Source organism: Syngnathus leptorhynchus, chromosome 18 (assembly GCF_054491065.1).
Source record: "Syngnathus leptorhynchus isolate UIUO chromosome 18, UIUO_Slep, whole genome shotgun sequence".
Taxonomy (NCBI): Eukaryota; Metazoa; Chordata; class Actinopteri; order Syngnathiformes; family Syngnathidae; genus Syngnathus; species Syngnathus leptorhynchus.
The window spans coordinates 3,445,544-3,468,625 of NC_141212.1; the positions used below are offsets into that span (position 1 = coordinate 3,445,544).

Here is a 23,082-nt window from a genome sequence, read left to right on the forward strand (position 1 = left end):
GCTACACTGCACAGATTACCCTTCTAACATTAAACAATGCTGTGTTAGGTAATAGCAGAGGGAAATTTCTCACGGGTGGTTTCAACTAACTGCAAAAAACTAGAACCATCCACTTCAAATGGTATCTACAAATTATCTTTAAGAACCGGGTAAGAGAAAAAAATATATACTGAAAATATATTATTAAATAAACTGCACTGATAGCATGCCAAATGGATAAACACAATTTTCATAAACACCCCACCATTTTGAAAAACCAAAACTAACACATGGAGCTGATTTTTTTTAGACGTCTATGTTTTGCCTGATTGCGTCAAGTTTATTTAATCTATACAGGCATCCCTGGTGCCACAAATTACACGTAGTAATTTGACCCCACTCGGGTGGATTCGATAAAGATGAAATGATGATGAGGTTTATGGCAGCGCTGTTTTATTGAAGTGGAATATTATGATTTTTTTCTACGCAAGGCCAATCATTTGGCGAGTGAGCGTCTTTCAATGAGAGTTCAGTCTGCAGAAGCGAGGGAGGTTATTGATCGGAACGCCAAACAAAACTGGCCAATGTTACCTTTCCTGCTCAACGATGATGCTAAAAAAATATTCTTAAAAAAAATACAAATAATGGTTTGACAGAACTTTAAAAGTTAAAAAAAAGAGAGTGATGTCTAGTCTTGTAGTTCTGAATTTGTGTTTTTGATCTGTGTGTTCCACTACGTATTTTTGAAAAAGGTCAATATTTTGTGCTCTAATACTCTTGGCCTGGATTGTGCTTTTTGTTGACCTGTGCTGTCAACACAATAGAGCAATTTCTGGTGCTGCAGGTGTCCAATTATTCATCGAATCTGCTTGGTAGGTGCGCTGACCTGACCTCCCCCATGCTCATGGATTGCAAAGATAACAAAAAAAAAATCCTTTTGATCATTTCTTTACCGGTGTCACTCACATCGCGATTGGCTTGTCCACATCAGACATGTTGTTGATGTGAATTGAACACAGCTGACATGAAGTGGCCTTGTCTTCGCAGCTTCGAGCGCCACCTCCACGCACTTTTTTTTTCCCGTTTTCTGACAACTGCTGAGACATTAGCCGTTTCCTTGACAACGTGATTTTTGAATGCTATGATGTGCGCGCCATCCTCTAGGTGGGAGGGGTCAGGTCAGGCCAGGTCAGCAACGTGAGGTGAATTTATAAGTGGCCATTGTAAAGTATGGATCGGCAATTTTAAAGAGAAAAAAAAAAACATTTACAGCACTTATTTCGAGCTTTGGATGACAATTATTTTACCTCTGTGCTTACACATGAAAGGTTTGAGCCTGAAGATATTTATTTTTGAAATATGAGACTATGGCGTGCGTATGCGGAGGACTCTTAACATAATAATGGCAGCCCGAGGGTCTGAAATAATTGATTTTACCCATGCAAGCGACAAGAACACCAGACTCCTTTAAGAAAATAAGTCCATCTCGTGCCAATTACTCGCATCGACCGGACGGCGCACAATGATGAGAGAAAGATGCTTCTTTGGGGACTTTGAAGCTAGACGAGTCTACTTTGGTGCGAATGAAGGAGACGGGAGAGCTAGCGGAGGGTCAACAAACAATCCTGACTTGAACATACAGATGCCCCCCCCCCTCCTGCTGAGAGGAACCACGCTGGGAGAGCTGCTCCCCCCCGCCCCCTGACAACGCCGCATTGTTTGACGAGGAAGAGACAGGAGCTTATCATTATTGCCCTTGAAGACCTAGTTGCAAGGATCAATCTTTTACGTGGCGGGGCGTGTTCATATTTCACCCGGATGACAATAAAAGGTAATTAGCGTCAGGCCGTACCCATTGGTCTCGCTTGTCTTCTAAATGATAGCATCTATTCCGTCTGGCGTTGGAAGCTGCAATGTTATTTTAAGAGCAAAGGAGAAGCCGACCTCCAAAAGTGAACGGAGGAGTGCGCTAGGATCGATCCGCCCTGTTGTATCCGAGACGCTAGTATGAAAAAAAATTACATTGGGACGAGAAAGTATTGAGTGTGAGGTAAAGCTGGGCGATATTGCCTTAAAATTCAATCTCCAATTTTGTTTTTGCACAAAAATACGATTTCCGATTTGAAATAAATTTTACACTTCGCCTTTGAGCAAATGACCTTGACATTTAAGTTTCGCTTTTTATTTCTCCCTACAGGGATTTACTTTATTTCTACCTGATAGTTAGTTAATGATAAGTCATCAGCAATAGACGATGGATAGGCTACACTAAAAACACCAGTTTATAAATATTTTTTGTACTTTTGTGAGTTCTCAAACGATAAAATAATATGCAGGGAACGCGATTCAATCAATATCAATTTATCGCCCCCCCCCCCAAAAAAAAATAAATGTAAATTGGACTTGCAAAAGTAAATCTAGTCTCATCTGACCCGGCATACGAGCTGTTGGCCACCTCAAGATGGACGGCACTGTAGCCACCCCCCACCCCCTCGCTGGGCGTGATGACACGTGACCTTTGGATCTTGTCATCATCGCCCAGGCCTTTTCGCGTAGAAAAAAAAAATCAGTTGCATCGACACGTACGACCTTTTTCATCATCTCCCTCATCTCAGTGTCCACGATGAGTCCGGAATGACAATTAGAGAGCGTAAGGGCGACCCAAAATGAGTGGAAATCAATAGAGCTGTCGAGCATCGTAATTATTTTTTGCTAGCACGTTTTTAGGGTGATCAAATTGATGTACACGAATTCAATATGCAATTTTTCATTTCCTGTGTTTATATCGTTAAATGAAGATAACAACTCAAAGTGTAATAAAAGTAGTTTGTACTTACCAGAAATGTGATTGGTCCATTTATCCTGCACACACACTGGCCACTCCCAAAATTTCTCCAAAGTTTGATTCCAATCCAGATGTGATTATTTATTTTTGACGCTCCATATTGTGTCTGTTGAGAGCAAAACAAAAATGAAAATTAGAAGACGTACAGCAGGTTGTTTTACTTTCAATACGCGTCCCTATCAGCAGGAGAAAAGAACATTATTGTCATAGTAAACAAATCACTGCGAACAATGATCGAGCTGCGGGTGTGGGTAAAAAGAAAAAACAATTCAGAGGTGACGAACGTGCCGCGGATGCACAATGGATCCCCATTGTCTATATTCAGGAGCTTTGCAAATTAATTTCCAAGCGCACCTTTGTGACGAGATCGTTTCATTAGAAGAAATGACAAAGGGGAGGGTGTATTGCGATGACCTGAGGTCGAAAGGGAATGACATCAGATTATTTTCTTTTCGGTACAAACAACCTCCAAAGTGCAACGTGCCTGAAATGATCTGGTGGAAAAAAGCCCTCAAGGGTGAAACGATTGTCCTCACGCATGAGGTCGGCAAATCTCAAGAGACTCGGTGAAAGTGTTGAAATTCAGGCCCCGAAGCTAGTAAGACAGCATCATGGAATTTAGTCGCTATATCGATGATGACTAGCCTAAGTTTATTTCTTCTTACCCTGGGTGTAGCTGACATAATCAAGTGGCATGATGACAAATACCTCATTTAAAACTCATCAAATGTTTGACACTCAAAGGTTGTTCTTGCCTTGAAAAGTGCTGACTAAATCAAACAGTATGAAGCTGAAATAAAAAAAGTGCATTAATTGTCTCCATTATTTTGTGCTTTCATCGGGAAAAAACATTCCCTGATTAATTATTTCCGTGGCCCTCAACATATTTTTTATGCCTCTGTAATTTTATATAGCCTTCAAAAAGTAACCTGGCACTCACTCAACTTTATAGGACACCGTCTAACAATATAATCAGCGCTGTGGAATCAGACAGAAATTAGCCGTGATTTACAAAGTGCAGATTGATGGCCTGCAGCAGCACTGAGGCACAAAGTGCAGAGAAGAGTCCAGTCTGGCTCTCGTGAGTGCGCGAAGCCTCCCAGTGGCCACAACTCAAGCGGCTCTTTCTTGTCCTTATCACATGACACACATGTCTCAGCTGGGCGCCAGCGGGCTCAGGACCTGCGATGGGGAGCGCTCGCTCGCTATGCGTGGCGGCACCCGCTTACGAGCGCCTGCTTCCGGAGGGCGCACGCATAAATTATGTCGGCGCAGCTCAGATGGCGCTGGAGATTCATTGGCGCCGCGACCGTCAGAGGGTATATGTCAAATCCGTGACAGGACATATCAAAGATGCTCGGGTTTGATTTGAACTGTCACAGAGGTATGGATTGATAATTATTGCGGTTATGCTGATGTGACATAAGTAAAAAAGGGGATTTTTTTTTTTTTAGTTAAAAAGTAATTTGCAATTACGTTAGGTAATCTGGATATTATGCCCAATTCTCATGTGGGGAATTCCCTCAAAGGAGTTAATTAAAAACCAAGCTAAGGAATTCCAAAATCCCCCAAATGATTGCTACTTCCTGTTAAGTTTCACAACAAAGCCCAGGATAATCTTAACTCCACCCAACCATACAACAATGTTGACCAAAGGATTTTTCATTTTCCCCGGTGATGTCATTCAATCACATTAGCCAAACAGTCCCATTAACCGCAGCCTGCAGGTGTTGATAGCTTCCAGACAGGCCCTATTTATTTCATTCCATTGATCAAGCGTCGAGCGGCGCTAATGCAACATGTCACGTTTTGCCTGAATGACTTTGACAAAGCTGGCAGAACTGAAGTGATGCCGTTTGACGGACGCCGACAAGCACCCCCCCACACTATCTCCCGCCACCGCCCCTCATCGCAGAAGCATTAGCAGCCCATTAGCATTCTGTGACATTTCCCCATCCATCCGGAGGGGGGGAAAAAAAAAACCCACCGGTGGCCCCCTGTAAACACAGCGCTGCGGCAAAGAGAAAAGGGAATAAGAGCGTAATGTAAAATGGCATTGTTCAGCTGGTCAGACACCAGGTGTGCATTCTAATGCAGAGCCTGAGGTCAAGCTCGCCACGGCTGAAACAGAATACGAGGGGCTTTGGAGAAGGGGACGATAAGAGGGCGGACAAATGGGGCCGGGAGCCGGGTGATTCAGAGCGCCGGGGACTTTTAAAAGGCCAAAAGCTACTAAAGGTTATCAGACGCGGCAACAATCTGAATTTTTTATGGGGGCGGGTTGGGATGGTGGTAAGGGGGGCACCTTATTATCCACACATAAAGGAGGTGGGTCACGCGTGATAAAACGAGGGAGTACAAAAGGCCACGCTAGCAAAGTTTACGGGAGCACTGTGAAATCTCTTTAAGCGGCGACAATGTTTGCATTTTGCACGCAGCGCCTTTTTTTTCTCTCTCCACTTTGATAAATGCGCTCTACTTTACTTGAAGCTATTGCTATATAATGGAACAAATGCAGTAATGTGGCATTTACGCTTTTTCTGCGAACAAAAGATCAGCACAAGAGGATTACATCCTTTGTGAAGGGCCAAATGTATGTATTAATTCCCAGCATGGATCCCGCGGCCAGAAAAATAGGTCCACTAAGCAATCTTTACTTACTGTATTTGTGAACCTCAATCATTACTCAAGTTAATTTTTTACTACACTATTTTAAAATGATACTAGTTGGAGAGCTCAATATTTCTGGGACTCTGCGTAAAGGGTTGAGAACCATTGGATAAATTATTGAGTAGGTTTGTGGATGGTGAGGAGATATTCAATTTTGGCTCACACTATTAACACTGTAAATTCGAATTAATATGCAACAGCAGCTTTGTACGAACGTGAGCACATTAAGTGACGTGAGCGACTGGAAACTGGCACCAGCGCACACTCAAAGTCGCCTCAAGAGTTGCCTGAGGCTAACTGGATCAATGTTGACAAATGCAGCATCTCACAAAACAATAACTAGCTCGAGTTGTTTCCTCAGGGCCAAGGGATTGGAATAAAAATTGCAGCGCTACACATTCCTCAACGACAAAAAAAATGTAACAACGCACCTTGTGGAAGTTCATGTTGGAAGTGATCTTGGGAATGAAGACACCTTAGGGTTGAAAAAAGGGCCCATTAGGTCTGCAGCAAGGTCCTAGAAATTTTCATTTGTGCTTGTCATATTTTTAATAAATATTTTGTTTTGTGTTGGCCACGGTAAGCCAAAGCCATGGCAGTGAACCATAGGAGGTGAGTTATTCAAGGTAGGCTGCCGCTGGGTTGTTGATGCAAATGTAGAATAAATTCTCAATATTTGATATTTATGTATAAGCATGAGCAGTTATGATATAATGCATACGTAATTAGTGAGCATGAGAAGTGAGCGTAAACAAGCACTCGCTCAAGCGTGTGAGAAACGCAACTGGCGCCCCCTGAGAGCCAGATGCTGCTACGATTGATATCACCTTTGTGTCTACTGCAAGATTCGATCATCACGCTGGGATGGGGCTCGTTAATATTTACGAGGGCGGCGGAAGCGGTGCGAGTAAACCGGGTTCGGGTTGAGGTTATGACAGACGTCATCATCCATCATCACCAATGAGTGCCACCTCTTTCCTCCTCAACCCATGCTAAAATAATCCAGCACCCGCAGCGCACGAAAAAAAAAAAAGACTCATTTTAGCATAATTTTAAAATACTTAGTGACAGCTTGAGTCGGACTTAAAGGTGGAGTTTGCCTCAGTTCCTCCCCCTCTTGAGTCTTTGACCCATAAAACGGCCCTCATTCTCAAAAACATGGCAATTGATAATAAAATGTGATTGTGAAAGTGCGTAGCCATGATGAAAAGTCACAGAGAACAAAGCCAACTGAATCTTCTCACCTGCCTTTGGGTCCCTTTGCTTTGTTTTCTGTTTTGAGCAATTGATTGCAATGCACTTTTGTCAACTGCGTCTTCTTGCTCTGTTTTTTTTTTTTCCCCCCACAGGTACAGTTCCTAAAATTCAAATTAGAGGAAGATACACTGGAAATTAATTTTTTAATTTCATTTTTGTACTATATTTTGTATAGTAATTTTCTAAAATGTGGTTTTTTTTTTTTTGAAAACCCATGAAAATTCAATCTGTGTTTTGCGTATCATCGTGAAAGGACAAACAACTTTTCCAGCTCCAACAAATGCATTCCACATAGCATATCAAACATTTGTTTTCTTTATTTTCTTTCATTAGTTGCAGGTATGGCACTAAAAAGGGTGATGAGTTCAAAGGAACGCGCTGGAAAATAAGCCCTATCGTATAAATACTGAGCAAAAAACAGAGAAGAATGATAATTGGATATTACAGTGTGTCGGCACTGAAACAAGATGAGTAAGAAGAAGCACAACTGAGACACATCAAATTTATTTGATATATCCCGCATGGCCAAGAGCATCCTTGAGTTGAAGAATGTTCTGCAAAAAACAAAACCAACAACCAAGAAACAAATAAATAAATCACAGTGACGGCTAATTCTGTCGAATGCAAAACGTGGGTGATAATTGGTGGATACCAGATGCAATTATGGCACACGAGTGGATAGTTACACTGAGAGCGGGCGGGGAAAAAAAAGTAGCATAATGAATGGCACAGGGTGACTCAGCCCTTTTTGAGATTGATAAGGAAACGAGGGAAATGTTGGTACTGTTCCTTTCCGAGTCCCTCGCTCTGGGTTAAAAATGGACCGCCCCGACTTTTTTATTTATCTAAACCAAACCCTAAAAAGTTTGTCTTTTTTTCGGCCAGTATTGGGTTATTTTTGACGCAACTGTTTTTAGACTCTACTGCGAGTGGAGGAATGTCGTCAAACTTTGATGACTTTTAGGCCTCGCCATCAATCAACTCCCCTGGAAAGTTAGAAGGAACAAAAATAGCCCTTGGCAAATTTCACCAATCGACCGGAAATTCGATGGACGTCTGTCAAGACAGGATGCGCAAAAAAGTCCAGGACCACATTGAAAGGGAAGAAGCCGTCTTGGCCCAATTCCAGAGCTCATATTTTAACAAAGTCGCTCTCTGAAGCAGGAATGATGCTAAATTCCGACATTTTTGAAGTGCGGTCCTTTCTAGGGGAAGCTTCAATTTGACTTTTGGCTTTAGTTTGCCTCCAAAACTTGACATCATAATGATTGCATAAGCACCAAGTAGCTCTCCTAACAAAAGTATGATTATTAATTCATCAAAGCCAAAACTGAGAGAATGTTAAATGGCACGGCGTCCTTATTCCTTCCCTTCACCGTCAATAGCCCTAATATTTAATTAACTCGTCCAAATTATCTCGCGCCGAGGAAACGAGCGAAGCGTGCCGAGCGAAGCGCCTTCGTGAGGAAAGCACTATTCCTGTCTGCAGGAGCGCATCCCTCCGCCCACCAACCAGATGGCAACCGTGCAACACAAAATCAATTTTCTGCAGGGCTACAAGAAAAAAAAAAAAAAAAAAAAGCAATTTACACTTTATATCGCGACCGGTGCACGCACCTGACCCCAAGAGCTCATCGACAACATTCAGCGTTGGTGTGGATTCTAAAGACGCATTATGAAGCGTCTTGTTTTTTTTTTGTTTTTTTTGTTGCTGTCATCCGGGGGTTGTTTTGTAAGCCGAGCAGCACGTAGTGGATGAAATGCCGTGGGCTTAGGCGAAGCACTGTACCGCTCTCCCTGGTTGAGGAGGGAAAAAAATGTGAGCATTTGACATAAATGGCAAAACCCAAGCGATGTCAAAACTACCACTTGAGTCGATGAGCATTTCACAAACATGGACTTGTATTTCAACAAGCTGTTGGCAGTACGTCAAAAAAAAAAAAAATGCAAATTATGAACATGTATACCATCACTGTGACTAAATAACAACAGAAGGATGCCCATCATTCTGCTCTGTTTTGCTCAGGATATTTATCATCATATCAGGTTCTCGTTGCGCCATGACTGAGCAAATTCGACCTTCTGCTGGGTTACATTTGCTCAACACGTACAATCGACTACCTTGAAAGCCATTCAGTGAGAATTTACTGGACAAAATTTGGAGTTGCAGATCACCATGACAAACCTGGAAAAAAAAAAGATGGCGTCAGGAAATGAAGTACAGGGAGGGGGTCCTCGGCGTACAATGATCAGGCGCACTTTTGGAGGTTACAAAAGGGGCATAAATTTGACCTAGTTACCTTTATACTGACAATGTTTTATTTGTTGGACATTTGGCACCTTAAAGTTTTTTTTCCATAAAAATATTTACCTCATTTATGACTTAGCCATTGTAAACCGAGGACCCGCGATGCCAAATAAAAAGAACAATTTTCTAAACTTAAAAAAAACTTGTGGCATGAACTCCTAATAAATGCAAGTTTGTGCAGGGAAATATTAAAAAAAAAAAGTTGTGCTTCCCTGATCCCAACATAAAACACTGATCATTAACCTCGACCATAGAGATTCTTTAACATTTACAAGTTATACAACGTACACGATCGGCATCATTCGTAACGTTTCCATCCGCTTGGAAATGCAAGAGACACGAAAGAGAAGGGGGGGAAAAAAAACAAGACAAGTCCTCAAAGCATTTGTCATAAACAACGATGAACAGAAAATTTGTCATTTCCTTTGTTGTTTTTTTTTGTTTTGATTTTTTGTTGGTTTTACATTACATTTCTTGAACACCCCCCCGCTGGTTAAGGTTATGGTCTCAGGTAGATCGTCCACAGTCAAATTTTCACAGTTTCTGTAAAAGCGGAGAAACATTCCCGCTTGAGTAATAAAATATCATGACTATTATCAACATTATTATCATTATTATTCAGATTTTTTTCCTGTTCTGGTAGCCTTGTCGTAGAAATGGCGGCGGAGAAGAGCAGCTCGCCCAAGGTCCCTCTGATTTTGGATGATTTAGTTTTTAAAAAAATGGCTACCTCAGTCAGGTAGTCAATCCAAGGACTGTCATTATCCATCGAAAAATATCCAGCGCCTGCATTTTCTTGTTTAGTTTCCAAGCCTGCGGTCTAGCAAATGGTTCTTAGCCTACAAGACCTGATACCCCGTCAGCACTTGTGTGGGGATGGGAGAAGAGGGGAGGGTGGGGCAAAAAAGAGAGGCGTGTAGAAAATAGCCCATCAGACGAAGAGTGGACATGTGTGTTCGATGTTGCGCGACAGCCGAGCTCGAGATTCCGCGTTGTAATCTTGAAGGCACTTTGTTTCATGGCAGAAAGAAAAGTGGCTTCTTCTTTGTCTCCGGCGGACCAACTCAACTCTGTCAGGCCTCGCTCATCGGACCGTCGTCCCGTAATCAATCATGTCCTGGACTTGTCGACCTTTTGCTTTTTGTTTTATTGTGTGTCTTCGCCCACCGTCTAGCTGTCTGTTTGCCGATTTTCCTTTTTGTTCTGCCATTGTACCATCGGTTGGCCACTTGGGCACAGTGTAAAAAGTACATAGGCAGCCATGGGGGGGGGGGGGGTCTTAAAGCAGACAGAACAAAACGTTGCCAGAGGTCTTGATTTTCTTCTGAAGAGCACCAAGCAGCTAAAAGAACAAAAAGGAGGCCGGTGGGGAAAGAAAAAAAAAAAATCAAGCGATTGGCATCTGGTGCGAGGAAAATGAAGATAAAGATACACAGAGAAAGGTCTGATTCAATTTCCCCCCTTCAAAATGTCAGCAGCATTTATATTCTGCCACCTTGCAAAGATATATATATATATTTTTTTCCGTATAACTTCATAAAATTGTTTTTGTGCTTTACAAACCGCTCCTCCTTCGATGCACCGCCAAAGTTTACCCTTTGTGCTCGTCGAGAGAGTCCCGCACCGAGGAGCGCTGCACTGTCAATTTTTTTTTTTTATCTTCAAAAAAATTAGCACATCTCTATTATTACTTTTCTTCCGATCTTTTTTCTGAATTCACAGTTTGATGTCTTCATTTCTGTCCCTATGCGGTCCACCTGGTTGGATGGGGGGATAGGGACCGTCGCCGCTTTCGTGATGCGTGAATCTTTGGTGACGGGATGCCGAGGGTACAGCTCACAGACGGCGGGTCTGAAGGTCGGCCTTTGAGACGACGGCCGGAGGGGTCACCTCTGGGCTCCCAAGAGGGTCATCGCCACGGTGACGCACAGCAGCCATATATGCAGGGATGTAGACTGAGCAACTGCGCTGAGGTCTGGAAGGGTGGAAAAAAAAATCTGGCATGGTTTATCAACAGATGAATTTGCAATTTTAAGAAAGTCCAAGAAGCCGTTTTTTTTGGGGTTGACAACCTGCAAGTGAAACCAAACCACTTGAATGGACTTTTGCATTTGGCGCACAGGTGGCATTGATCTTACGACGATCCCCTTCGGGCAAGATGAACCCCCCCCGCCCCGCCAGATCGCGCCGACCTATTCTCCATTAACAGCATCAGCCGCAAGTCACGTTCCGTCAGAGCGCATTAGCCATTCCGCTAACGTTCTTCTCCTTTACCTCACGTCGAGTCATGTAAGATTCATCACACCAGATTGAATTTTATAATTCATGGTGTCGTCGCCCCGCGTCCCGAGGGCTGACGACCGCTCACCGCGGCCCCGGAGTGAATTTATAAAAAAAATACCTTCAATAATGATAGATCATAAAATAAATACGCCGCGTCGACTCAAAATTGCAAACTGATTTCTCCCACAATGATGAAACGAGACGAGTAGCCTCATTTTTCCATGAATTGTTAAAAGGGCCATGTGAGGGGTTGAGATGTTTCTGGAGAGAAAGCTCCTCGGAGCAGAAGGAAGCAAGATTCAATCAAACCAACGGCATCACTTCTGCCTGCCCCAGATTACCTCTTCAATTTCAGACCATTTTCTCTGCCCTACTTTTCCCTTTTTTTTTTGTCCGTTTGTTCATATTGTCCCCCCGCTCTGCCTTCGCGGCCGTCCTTTATATGATTACAACACTGTTGCTACAGCGACCGGCAAATTTTTCTCCCGGCGTCGATGCCGGACGAAGGCTGACAAATGTTTGAGACATTTGGGTATTTTTACGGAGCGTCGGGTGGCGCAACTCACTGGGCGGGGGGTCTCGACACTCCCCTTCCTCCAACGTGACATCATCGATGGCGATGTCGCCCTCGATGCCTGGTCCTCGGATTCCCTCGAGTACCACCTGGAAAAATTCAAGTGTGGAACTGAAATGTAACACGGTGTCAAAACCTCTTGAATCATACAGGGAGGAGCTAAGTGTAGCCTGGGTAGTTGGCGAAAGTGTGATCGTCTTTAATGATTTGTTCGGTCACTTTATTTTGAAATCAACTCAGGTGTGTAAAAGGTATTTAATAAAATGACAGAAAAGGTTCTTACTTGAAATGACGCCGTGGGATGGACGCTGACTTTGGCCTGCTTCCAGCGCTCCCCTTGGTTACCGCTTAGCGACCACACGGGCCCATCTGAGCTGGTCAGGCCTTTTTGTTTCAATAAGGCGTTTAGCGTCCCTGGTGGGAGTGTGTGACAATTTATACTGTTAACCATCTTGTTTGAATCACGGCAAGAGTTTGGAACAGATGTCCATTACACTAACAACAACAATCAGAGGTGTTAAATCCCGACTAGACAATGGTATGGTTTCTAGGCTCATTAATGACACTGTAACATTCTTCAGCGGCGCCTCTCGGCCTTTCCGACCTTTTACGCATTTTCATTTTGCTCAGATAGTCACCCACGCATTTTCAATTCATACCGACATTCAAAGCCCAGTCGAGAAGGTCAAACTCGAGATCTGCCTAGTGATACATTTTTAAGTCGGGGCTCACAGTGCTCACATAAATTATTCCCCACCTCATGAAATTATCACAATGTTAAAGGTTTTGAAAAATAACCTGAAATGAACTTCTTGCACAACTCGTGACACATGGCCGGCCAGCTGTATCTGGCTTCCAGACAGAACTTCTTCGATAAATTAAGACAAACCTTAAACGTTGACTCATGATACATTTGACACAGTGCAACACTTGTCACGATACGGCATCACCGGCTTTCCGTGAAATGTCAGTCAGTCAGGCGTGCTCTGACACAAGACGGCATGTTTAGACTTTTCTAAGCTCGCCTGATTGTCAGTCTCTCAAGTCTGTCGCTGAGTTCGGGATGTGTATTATTGGAGCAGATTCCTGTGAGTCAGAAAGGATGAAAAAAAAAGAAAAATCACACTCGGATATTGTCTGGCTAAGACGGCGGGTGAACACAGCGTCCCTTCAGCGAGACCTCTTGTCTGGCGCCGGGCTTTGATCGGCAATGACGACACTGAGTGCAACCGCATTAGCCCGCGCTGAAAGCGCACTGATTGCGCCAAGTTTGCCTTTTGTCTCTGACAAGTCAGATGAAGAGAACAGCATGACGGCAGAACCTGGCAACGTTCTACTATACGTTCCTGGGTCTTGATCACAGAGGTACCACCCTCCTGGCTGGTGGTTGAGGTCAGACCTCTCCTCTGCGCTTCGCCACAGGCTTAATCCCATCAAGCCACGCGGGCACGGGGCACCACGGCCCACGGGCCAACTTTGATGTGCGCCGAGCTAAACGAAGCATGACCCTAATCTCAGGTAAGCCGCCCCGCCAGCTAACGATAGAGGAGTTTCTTTTCCGAGCTTTCCTGACTCGCCTTTCATCAGCGGTGTTGCGACCTGGAGCGCTGCCAAGCCGCAAATTGAGTCAACCGCACGACCCCCAAATAGCATCTAAAAATTTCATAGCGACACAGCTACGCAGTAGACTAGGACTCGGTTTATGACAGTCTGGACATGAGCAGTTTGGAGGTTATGAATGGCACGCTACTTTCTGCGGCAGTGGTCAGTCATGACATCATCCGATCACTTGAAATGGTTTTTGTGTTCTTGCATCCCCAAATTGTACTGCAGTGCGCATTTTGCTCTTCAACTTTGCAATGTCATTTTTATTTTTTCAATGCTCCTAGGACATTATGGATAGGACAGCGAGCTCCATTTCGTCGCTGTAAATAATGCTTTATTTTGGTTTCATCTGTCTGGGGAACCATTTCCCAGATGGTCTGGCCTGGTCTTTGTTCTCTTTGGCAAAGATTAGACATGAAGTGGGGGTCTTGCACAGATGCCAATAATTGAAGCCACAACTCTGCAGTTGCACAAAGCTTTTTCACATCTAAGTCTGCAGGACGGGGGTTATCTCACACCTATCATGCCAAGAACCTCTTTCCTGACCTGAGGAGCGAGTACGAAATGGAGCGTAGCCGCAGAAGATCTGAGCCGGGTTTCACGTCCTTGACATTTAGCCCATTCATCATAAGACGGCGCAGTCCGGGCACGGGCTTCGCCACAGACGAGCAAAGCGGGCAGGCAGGCGAGCGAGAATCTGGCTGGTGATCAATTTGAGCAAATTGGAAATGTCACGGCCTACTCATCCTCGGCAGGGGGCCTGGAGGAGCTGCCTTCTCTCTTTCCCAGCCCCACCTTACAACTTTCCAGATGTTCACTCAGAACCTATGACCTCCATACTTGCACCTGTCCTTACTCCTAAGGTCAGACGGAGAAAGAAAGTAACCTGCGATTTCGGAACGCCGTTTTGTACTATTGATGGCCGTGGAACTCGAGGTGGGTGAGGTGTCACTTGTACGTGGAACAGAAGGTTGGGGGGGGTGAAACAGGTGGAGGGTGGTGATGGCAGTGATACCGTTGGCGTCTCTCTAGACTACCGAGCTAAACGCTGCCAAATGCTTGCTGCCAGCGTCTTATCGAGGGAGAAGAACGCAGACGTCAGCCCAGGAGTTCTCGACAAAGCTCCCCCGCTGTATCCTGCTTCATCGTCTGTGCTGTTGTTACAGGTGCTGTGTTTTTGTTTTTCATTTTAATTTCAAAAGCAGATAAGCTCAAGTTCATTTCCCGCACAAATGCAAAATGACCTTTTAAGAGTCGTTCCCAGTTCGGCAATTTCCCCCCATGGACCGGTTTTCCACATGAAACTGGCTTGAAAATGAACTGACAAGACTTCATTTTCTGGTTTGTTAAGCCTATAAATGTCAGAGGTGATGGTCTGTAACTCGGCAACACCAACAGCATCGGTGCAAAAAAAAAAAAAAAAAAAAAAAAAGCCGTCCCGTGGGTTGATAAAAACACCCGGTGGCTCTGGCACTGGCGAACAAAGGCCGAGCCAACAGCGACGCAGGAGACACTGAACTGGGGAAAAGGTTTTCTACTCCCCCCCCCACTCCCTCCCTGACTGAACCATCACAAGACACATAATGCATGATTACACCTGTAATCTGCGCAAAGCTGCGAGCGGTTATGAGAGGTGCTCACTGGCTTAAACTGGCTGCGGTAATAATGTCAATCCTTTCCCCCGCCATTGTACTTGCATCCCGGCTAGTCCGCGCCTTAAGCTCTGGGAAGGTTTTACATTTTTATTGCTTGGTGTAAAATACACCGTAAAGCTACTGCATCTCGGGAGGACGCTCGCGTAGAAACTGGGGGGGGGCATCCAAACTTTACAACCTGAGCAACGTTAAGTGAAATCCTTAAATGAATCACTGCATATAGATATATATTGGATTTTACTGTATATGAGCCTGCATTGGGACATACCAGACAATTTTGCAGCATTGTATTTGATGATTGAAATTCGGTTCTATGTATGATCTAGTTTCACTCGCACACAAAAACACACACACATCGAAACAGCACAGTGTTTGTGGTGGGCTGATTGGGGCCCTGGCGGAGCAAGTTGAAGTGGCTGACAAAAAGCTGGAAGAATGCTCCCTCGACAGCTTTGCCACCTTCAAATTGTCTGTACAAGGTTGTTATCTACATTGGGGAGGGGGAGTCTGGTTGAGCGCCCACTTTTGAAAGGTTGTGCAAACCAGAGATATCCAGTAAAATATCTGGAACCGGCACAACCCGACAGCCACACAAAAATCCTCTTAAAAGCTGCCTTGAGTGGATGGCAAAGCGATGAGAAAAACGCCGTTGCCCGCAAGAAGGCAACCCCCCCCACCCCCCCGAGTCTTTCATCAAACAAACAACCGCTCCATCACGACAGAGACCGGCATACGGGCGCACGCTATTGTGCGAGATGCGCAGGTGGCGGATCGCTTCAGGTTCAAGTGCATTCATCCGTCAATTCACCCCTTAAGGCCGCCGCCGTGATGGCTCACACATGGTGAATAACGTTCGCTGTGCCGTTTCCTCATTAATTGTGTTTATACACACCGGAATGATAATTAAGGCGCGCGGAGCCGTGAAGCCGGCTACCGCATACGTTAGGCCGGTCGGGGACACTTTGGAATATTCGTAGGCAATGCGTGTTCTCTTACCTATGTGTTTCCCGTACATGTGGTAGAAGAAGCCGAAGCAGTATGCCGGCGGATTGCTGATGCCGTAGGGGCTCTTGGGGGCGATGTTGAAATACGGACTGACCAGGCGCGCCTGATCCCCTTCCTTCCTCGGCCTGGACGTTTCGATGTACATGTAGAAACCTTGGTAGAGCAACAGAGCAAACTCCGAATTAAGACAAATATTTTTCTCATTTCTCCTCTAACGAGAGCCTTTGTCGGAAAGGTTTGCTGCCATTAGCGATCGCAGGCAGCCATGACAACAGCCGATTGAGGCTAGCGAGCAGCCCCCCCCGACAGCCAAAAATGGAATATCTCTCTGGGCTGAATCTCAGATAATTATTCTCAAAGAGGAACAGGGGCCAGTAATGATAAGCTGGACATTTTGAGACCATTAGGTGATTAGAGCCGATGCATTATTTACTGCTTGGGCTGCTGCCGGAGTTGCGCAGAATTTCAAAGTCCCGTCATGGATACGTTACCTCATATCCTCCATTTTGCTACTCCTTTATTCGACTCCACTGTTGAATACCTGATGATGAACACGCCGCATGCTAAAGCGGAATATTTATATGGTGAATATTTTCCAAACAAAATGGCAGTGAAGCTAGTCTGGGTGGCGGAGGTCATGCTCACCCTGTTTGGAGCCGGCGCGGTCGCCACTGGGCCCCGTGTTGGGCGTGTACTTGGTGTCGCGGGTGGCGGCGCTGTGCCGCGTCCAATCAAAGTCATCGTTCTTGTCCTGGGTGAACATGCAGATGGGCTCCTCCTCGAAGCTGCAGTGGAACTCTCCTGACGAGTTACAAACGTACAGTCAGTGTGTGTGTCGTGTATATTCATGAGACCTGCAACCAATATGTGTGTGTCTCAGGGGGATCTACAACAGCAAAGCCCTAATTATGCCACCCGATGTAATGAACAGATTTTTAAATTAAGACGTGAACTTGGGCTGACTGCGACGTTGGCAAGCTCACGTGGGTGGCTTTCCTTGAGAACGAAACGCTCACAAAGGAGGGATTTACCGCTGCGGCTTGGTTTGCCGCACCACAAAGACGCCACATGACTTGGACTGTATTCATACGTGCGCGCGTGTGTGTGTGCCTTCGACTGCACAGAAATCATGATGGATTGTATTCAGTCACAAGCACACAGCTTCCAATTATGTAAGTGCAGTTCTTGTTTAAATTGATTTCAAATACTCGGGAGCTTTCGAGTGCCTCATTGTTGGCCGCAAGTTTGTGCACATCACTCAGAGGAGAGGGAGGGAAAAAAAAATATAGAGAATCACATAAAATAGAAAATTCATTTAAGAATCAATGAAGTCAAATAATTTGAATGGAAATGTGATGAGATTGGAGTTGCTGGTTAAAGCTGGCCACACGCACACTCACGCGGCTGGTTCTGCTAAATATTCATTGATGTATTCAAAACATAGCTGCCAACCATTTGCTTAGTTCCGACCTTGAGCCAAGCAGCGTGGGCAGACGCTAGTCAGGTGAGTTGCGTGGGCGAAAGGACGAGCGAGCCGAAAGTGGTCGAGCGCCGGGTCAGGAGGATGCCGGCACCTCTCACCTGCTCGAGGGTGGGCGCGCTGGTTTTTAAAATAAAGCTCTGGCCCCAGGAGGGTGCACATTTGGATTAGATGATTACGGAGGCTCTCCTCCATCCATTTTTCCATAGCAGCGTTTTTGTACGTAAAGCTAGAAACGCCACCCCAAAGCCAGTATGAGTTAGATTGCGATTTGGAAGAAGAAAAATCAAACAGGAAGCAGTTGATTTTTTTTTTTTCTTCACGTATACTGCAAGATGTTAAATTTGTTAGTTTGGTAAAAAGCAGAATGTGTTTAGTGAAAACACATAACCAGACAGCCGTTCACATTCTGAGTGGGACTTGAACTGACGGGAGATGACTTCGGGGAATTCTATAGTGATTAAACGTGTTTGTCATTTCTTGTCTGGAAAAATAAAAAGAGCCCATATAAATATGAATAAATATTCCCAGCAGTGCGGTGCAGTTCCACTCTCTCAATCACTTTAAGTGTGCGTTTTTGTAAAGTTGAGAGCAACAATGAGGAACGCCATTAAGTGGGAGTAAACACTCACAAATACAAATCACCTGGCAGCATTCCCGTCACTATATACGGCTGGCGGGAAATGTTTTGGGCGCGTGATTGCTATGTGCGGGTGATAATGGGTGAGACTTCATACTTACTTAGGTGAGGGTTGATGGGAGCTGCAGAAGACAGAAGCAAAAGAGGCATTAGGAAAGCGTCAATGTGATGACTTCATGGACTGTAGTAGGCGTGTTACATATGTGCAAGGTTCTTCCACATTTTGTAACATCCGCCGAGGGACATGCAAGGGCATTACAGTGGCGTAATTGCTTTTATGTTTTTTGACTTTACACAATAAGTTGGAGCAAGTTATTGTGTTTCCAATGAGGGGGGAAAAAAAATGTCTGCCACTTTGGACAACTTTAATAGGATTTTTCTTTCTCAGAAATGCTTTTAGCTCAAGGTGACTCCCATTTGGAGCACTAAGCCCATTTCATACATCTGCTAGAACATCAAAATGATTCGACATTGCGTTGGGTAAACACATTCAATTCCTCGCTCGTTCTTTCTGACCTCACGTTAAATAACATTGGCGGCCATTTTAAGGGCGCCGTTAGAAAGGTGGAGACTTCTGCAACCAGTCTCTAAAAAAAAGTGTTTTCCAAGCAGGGTAAACAGCGTTTAACCTGCCAGGAAGATTCATGAGCATTTTCCAATGATCGATGGCTGACTGGCCAAATAGATGTGATGCAGCAGCTCGAGCGCAAAACTACGTAGCCGTGTGATTTATGGACGCTTCCCTGCCGCGAAAGAAAAAGATGGAGGTGGCTGGGGATTGATTAGAATCCAAACAATTAAAGCCGGTAATAACAAATCACCCCCACAAAGGAAAAGTTATCCTTACGCCCATCGAGACACTGAGCTACTGTACTTAATGAAGTGTCCGGCGAGTGCCGCAACTTTGGGCGTGCGCTCGCCTTCTAAATGCTTTAATAATCTTTTATGCTGCCAATCCAAACCACAGCGGACTGTGCAGAATGAATAGCACTGCAGCATAGCGAGTGTGTGCGAGCGAAGGCGCCGCAAAACAAATATATTAAATGACCACTAAGAGCCTCGGGCCTTCTTTCCCGGTGCGCCCTTCCTCCCCTTCTCTCCTCCGTGCCGCTGCTCACAGATAATATGTTTTGTTGTCACGTATTATTATTTATTCTCTTGTTGTTGTCGCTACCTGCGGCTCGTTGGCTATTCAGTATGGTCCGCGGGAATGTGTCTGCTCAAGCAATGCGTCTTCTCCCACCGAAGAAATCAAGCCGAGAGAACCCAGAGGCGACTTGGCGGCAACTTTGCGTACACCCACAAATGGGATTTAACTTGCAATTTGATGCAGGGAAAGTGAAAACAAACGGGACTGTTGATGCAACTATTTCACACCATGCGTTGTTTAAAATGGAGGACTAAGAGCCTCACGCGATGACTGATGATGAAATGGAGACACTCGCCAACGCAAATGTTTCGCGGCGCTTTTCGCACGCTGCGGCAAGACGATCCCAAAAAAAACAGTGATACCCAAAAACTCAACTGGTGCCAAAATAAAAAAAGAAATCAGTGCTGCCGTGGTATATGTAAGTCAAAACATATTTCTAATGATCTTTTCCCTTATTTACTTATTGTTAAGACCCCACCCTAATCGTTGCCGGCCTTTCCGAAGTACTCTGGGGTCTTACTTTGGCCGAGATAAATGAGCTCAGAACTACAATTGTGACAGTCGTTCTTGCAGTCCAAGCACACAATGATCCTCCAGTGCACTATTAGTGAATCAAATGAGGTTCTTTGGCTGGTAAAGCGCTAACGCTACATGCAAAAGCTTGCCAGAAAGCATTTTTAACAATCCTCTTTCATTACGGCGTCATTAAATGGTGACTGCGCATACTTTCCGATAATAAACACATCCCGCTCATAATGACATCACACAAACGGCGTCCAAAGTGTGTGTGCGTGTTTAATTTACTGCTGTGTGCACTCAAGTGTTTGCTCTCTGAAAATATATCAGAGCGGTGACCTTAAGAAAAAAAAGAAAAATCATTTCTGATGATTGGTTGGCAAGAGCATGTCATTAATTTGTCTTTACCGGTGTTTTATGATGGCAGAAACGTTGAGGCGACAGGGAATAATCATTTCAGGCTTCAGAATAGATAAAGGCTTGATGTCCTTCGCTGACACTAGGACCTTTTTTTTTTTTTATTAAGAATTTGAAATGTTTTCGTCATAGACTGGAGTAAGAAAAAAATGAACCACTTTTAATGAAAAAAATTAAAAATAAAAAGGAATTTGATGATGTTATTCTTCATTTTCCAAGTATACATTTTGCTTAATTAACTAACTAAAAAAAAAGCCTGAAAAACCCACCAGGCTATAGATGACTATGTTGGGGTTTTTTTTACGACATAAGAGGCTCGGCTTGCTGTGTTTCATATCTTGAGTATGTGAGCATTATGCCGAACTGCCGTCGCCTCGTGCTTCAGCCGTGCCAGTGTAAACAAACGGCTTAAATATGTACTCCTCCTTCCAGGATGCCGTCTGAGCAGGTGCTGAGTTAGTCATTGTGCGACGGTGACACAGCCATCCATCAACGCTCCAGCTGGGGACGCCGTAACTACTTTTCTTTTCTCGCCAACTCCCCGCCGAAAAAAACCCCAAACCCTTTAACGAGCTTGTTGAAGTCTAAAAGCCACGGTGCTAAAACTTCACTATGGCGTTAACTCAGAGAATCTAAACAACCCGACAGAATCTTGTATGGCTTGCGGTTGTGGTCCAGTCTACCAAATGTAAATACTGCTTCCATATTTGCAAAGTGAATTCTGAATTTAAAAAAAAAAAGAAACCAATGTATATTTAATGGCGCGCAACGAAGACTCCATATATGTACATGGATCACATTCCAGCATAATACAAACACCATCTTGGGTTTTGCCAAAGAGTGTGAGGGGGAAAAAAAAACAAAAAACACGGAAAATAATATGCAGAAGAGTTTTCTCCGTGTCAGTCACGTCTTGCGGGACGAGTTGAGCGAGAAGAGTGCATTCATCTCAGACCTACATTAGCCCGTGACGCCACGCCACGCCGTGCGTGGGAGAACAGAAGCAGCCCTAGAGTGATAATTAGTCCGGTCTCTCGTCGAGCAGGCCATTCGCACAGAAGGAGAAGGCTCTCTTCTTCTTCTTCCTCCTTTTCACTTGATAAATAAAAGAAGAAGAAATCTTTGTTTCCTCCTTTCTGGGTTCCCGCTCCTTCTGCTCTGTGCTAATTAGCCTCAATTCTCTTCATTCTTCTTTGATTGCGTTCAATCTCCTTGAGTTCAGCCAGTGACGACAATTTGGGAAGCGGGGCGCACACAGAAATCTCGGTATGCATGTTCTCACTCACTTATGCGGTGTACTTGAGAAAACCATCTCAGCAGGACTGTTCTCATAAATGGTGACCGTTTCTTTTAATGCAAAATCCTAAGGCTCCAATTTGCGACAAAACCTTCTCAAAATGTCATTTCAATTTGAATGACGGAAGAACTTGAGTCACTTGCTGATCTCTTTACTCCTTTGACCCAAACTAAACATTTGACTCACACGGTGTATTCAAGTGCTTCCGAGCTCTCGTGCAAAGAAAGCCGGCGATAAAGGTCACGACGGAAGGAAGTGATGAGTCGCTTGATCAACATTCATTTGACTCAAATGGGAAAAAGGAGCCAAGCAAGCTGATTTCCAGCTGTCTCCTGGTGACTGACGGTGTTGGATGCAATTCAAATTATTTTAATGAGTTCACTTTTTCCCCGCCCGGCCCACTCTCTCGCATATCATACATACAAATGCGTACAAACGATATGTGACGCCAATAAATTGAAAACTCACCGCTGTAGGTGACGATCCTCACGGTGGAGTCGCCCTCTCCGAAACGGGTGATGGGGGTAAGGCGCACCTCGTAGGACTCGGGTTTGATGAGCTCGGTCAAGTTATGGGTGATGAGCTCTCCCTTGTTGATCGTCCAGTTCACGGGAATCTCCTGCTCCCACCATCGCTGCTGTCCCATCTGTGACGATGACAAGCAAAATGTCATAAAAAATAAAAATAATAATAAAGCGGAGTCCCACTGGGCAGTGTACCAAGCCACCTGTATTTTATTTTTTAGTGGAGAAAAATCTCACAGCACAAATTTGTTTGGCACCAACCAACAGATTTGGAGTACTATGAAACCTGAAGCTTGTTCAGCTCTCCAAATTACATTTTTAATACCCCATTTTTCACAATCTAGAATATAAAGTGAGCTTAACTCCACTGAGTTTAGCTGCAGTGGATGAATATCACAAAGGACATTTTTTTTTCCCCCTGGCGCTGTATTTACATTCAAGCCGAGCAAATATGCATCTCTTTCAAAAAACCTCGGCAGGATGTTCCCTCTCATCTACCAATTAACCTCGTCTCTACCCATTTGTCGGGACGTGCCAAGTTCCGACATTAAATGCTATACAACTAAAACAATTTTCTGTTGACAGCTCACTGCTCATTAAGCACATTACCTTTCCAAGTAGCTCGCAAGCCTTTGAATTCACTTCAGAGCGCATCAGTAAGAATGTAGTCACGTCTGCCTGATTGCAAATCCAGGTAAGGTTGCAGTCACTGGAATAGCGTACATCACGTGGCTAAGCTCTAGCTTCCCCTCTGAGGTTTGCAGAGGCACAAACAATGATTTGCCGCAGTAGCGGCCGCGGGGGTTACGCGAGTAAGCGAGCTTCGTTTTATCCTTGAGAATAGCTTTAACGAGGCGGGCAGCACTGCACAAAGACC

General features: G+C 44.6%; 1 protein-coding gene across 18 annotated transcripts in view; it reads right to left on the reverse strand.

Annotated features, from left to right (window-relative positions):
* The window catches only part of LOC147042419 (MAM domain-containing glycosylphosphatidylinositol anchor protein 2), a 109,508-nt gene that overhangs the window by 5,854 nt on the left and 80,572 nt on the right, over positions 1–23,082 (reverse strand). For 5 of the 18 annotated variants that reach the window (XM_085937033.1, XM_085937032.1, XM_085937034.1 and 2 more), the window contains 6 exons: positions 22,150–22,327; positions 18,403–18,423; positions 16,827–16,982; positions 16,173–16,334; positions 12,200–12,330; positions 11,053–12,005 (listed from right to left, as the gene is read on the reverse strand). In XM_085937033.1, coding sequence (XP_085793159.1) covers positions 11,781–12,005; positions 12,200–12,330; positions 16,173–16,334; positions 16,827–16,982; positions 18,403–18,423; positions 22,150–22,327 — 873 coding nt within the window. In that variant the 3' untranslated portion in view covers positions 11,053–11,780. The other 13 variants (XM_085937038.1, XM_085937042.1, XM_085937041.1 and 10 more) reach the window with 11 other exon arrangements.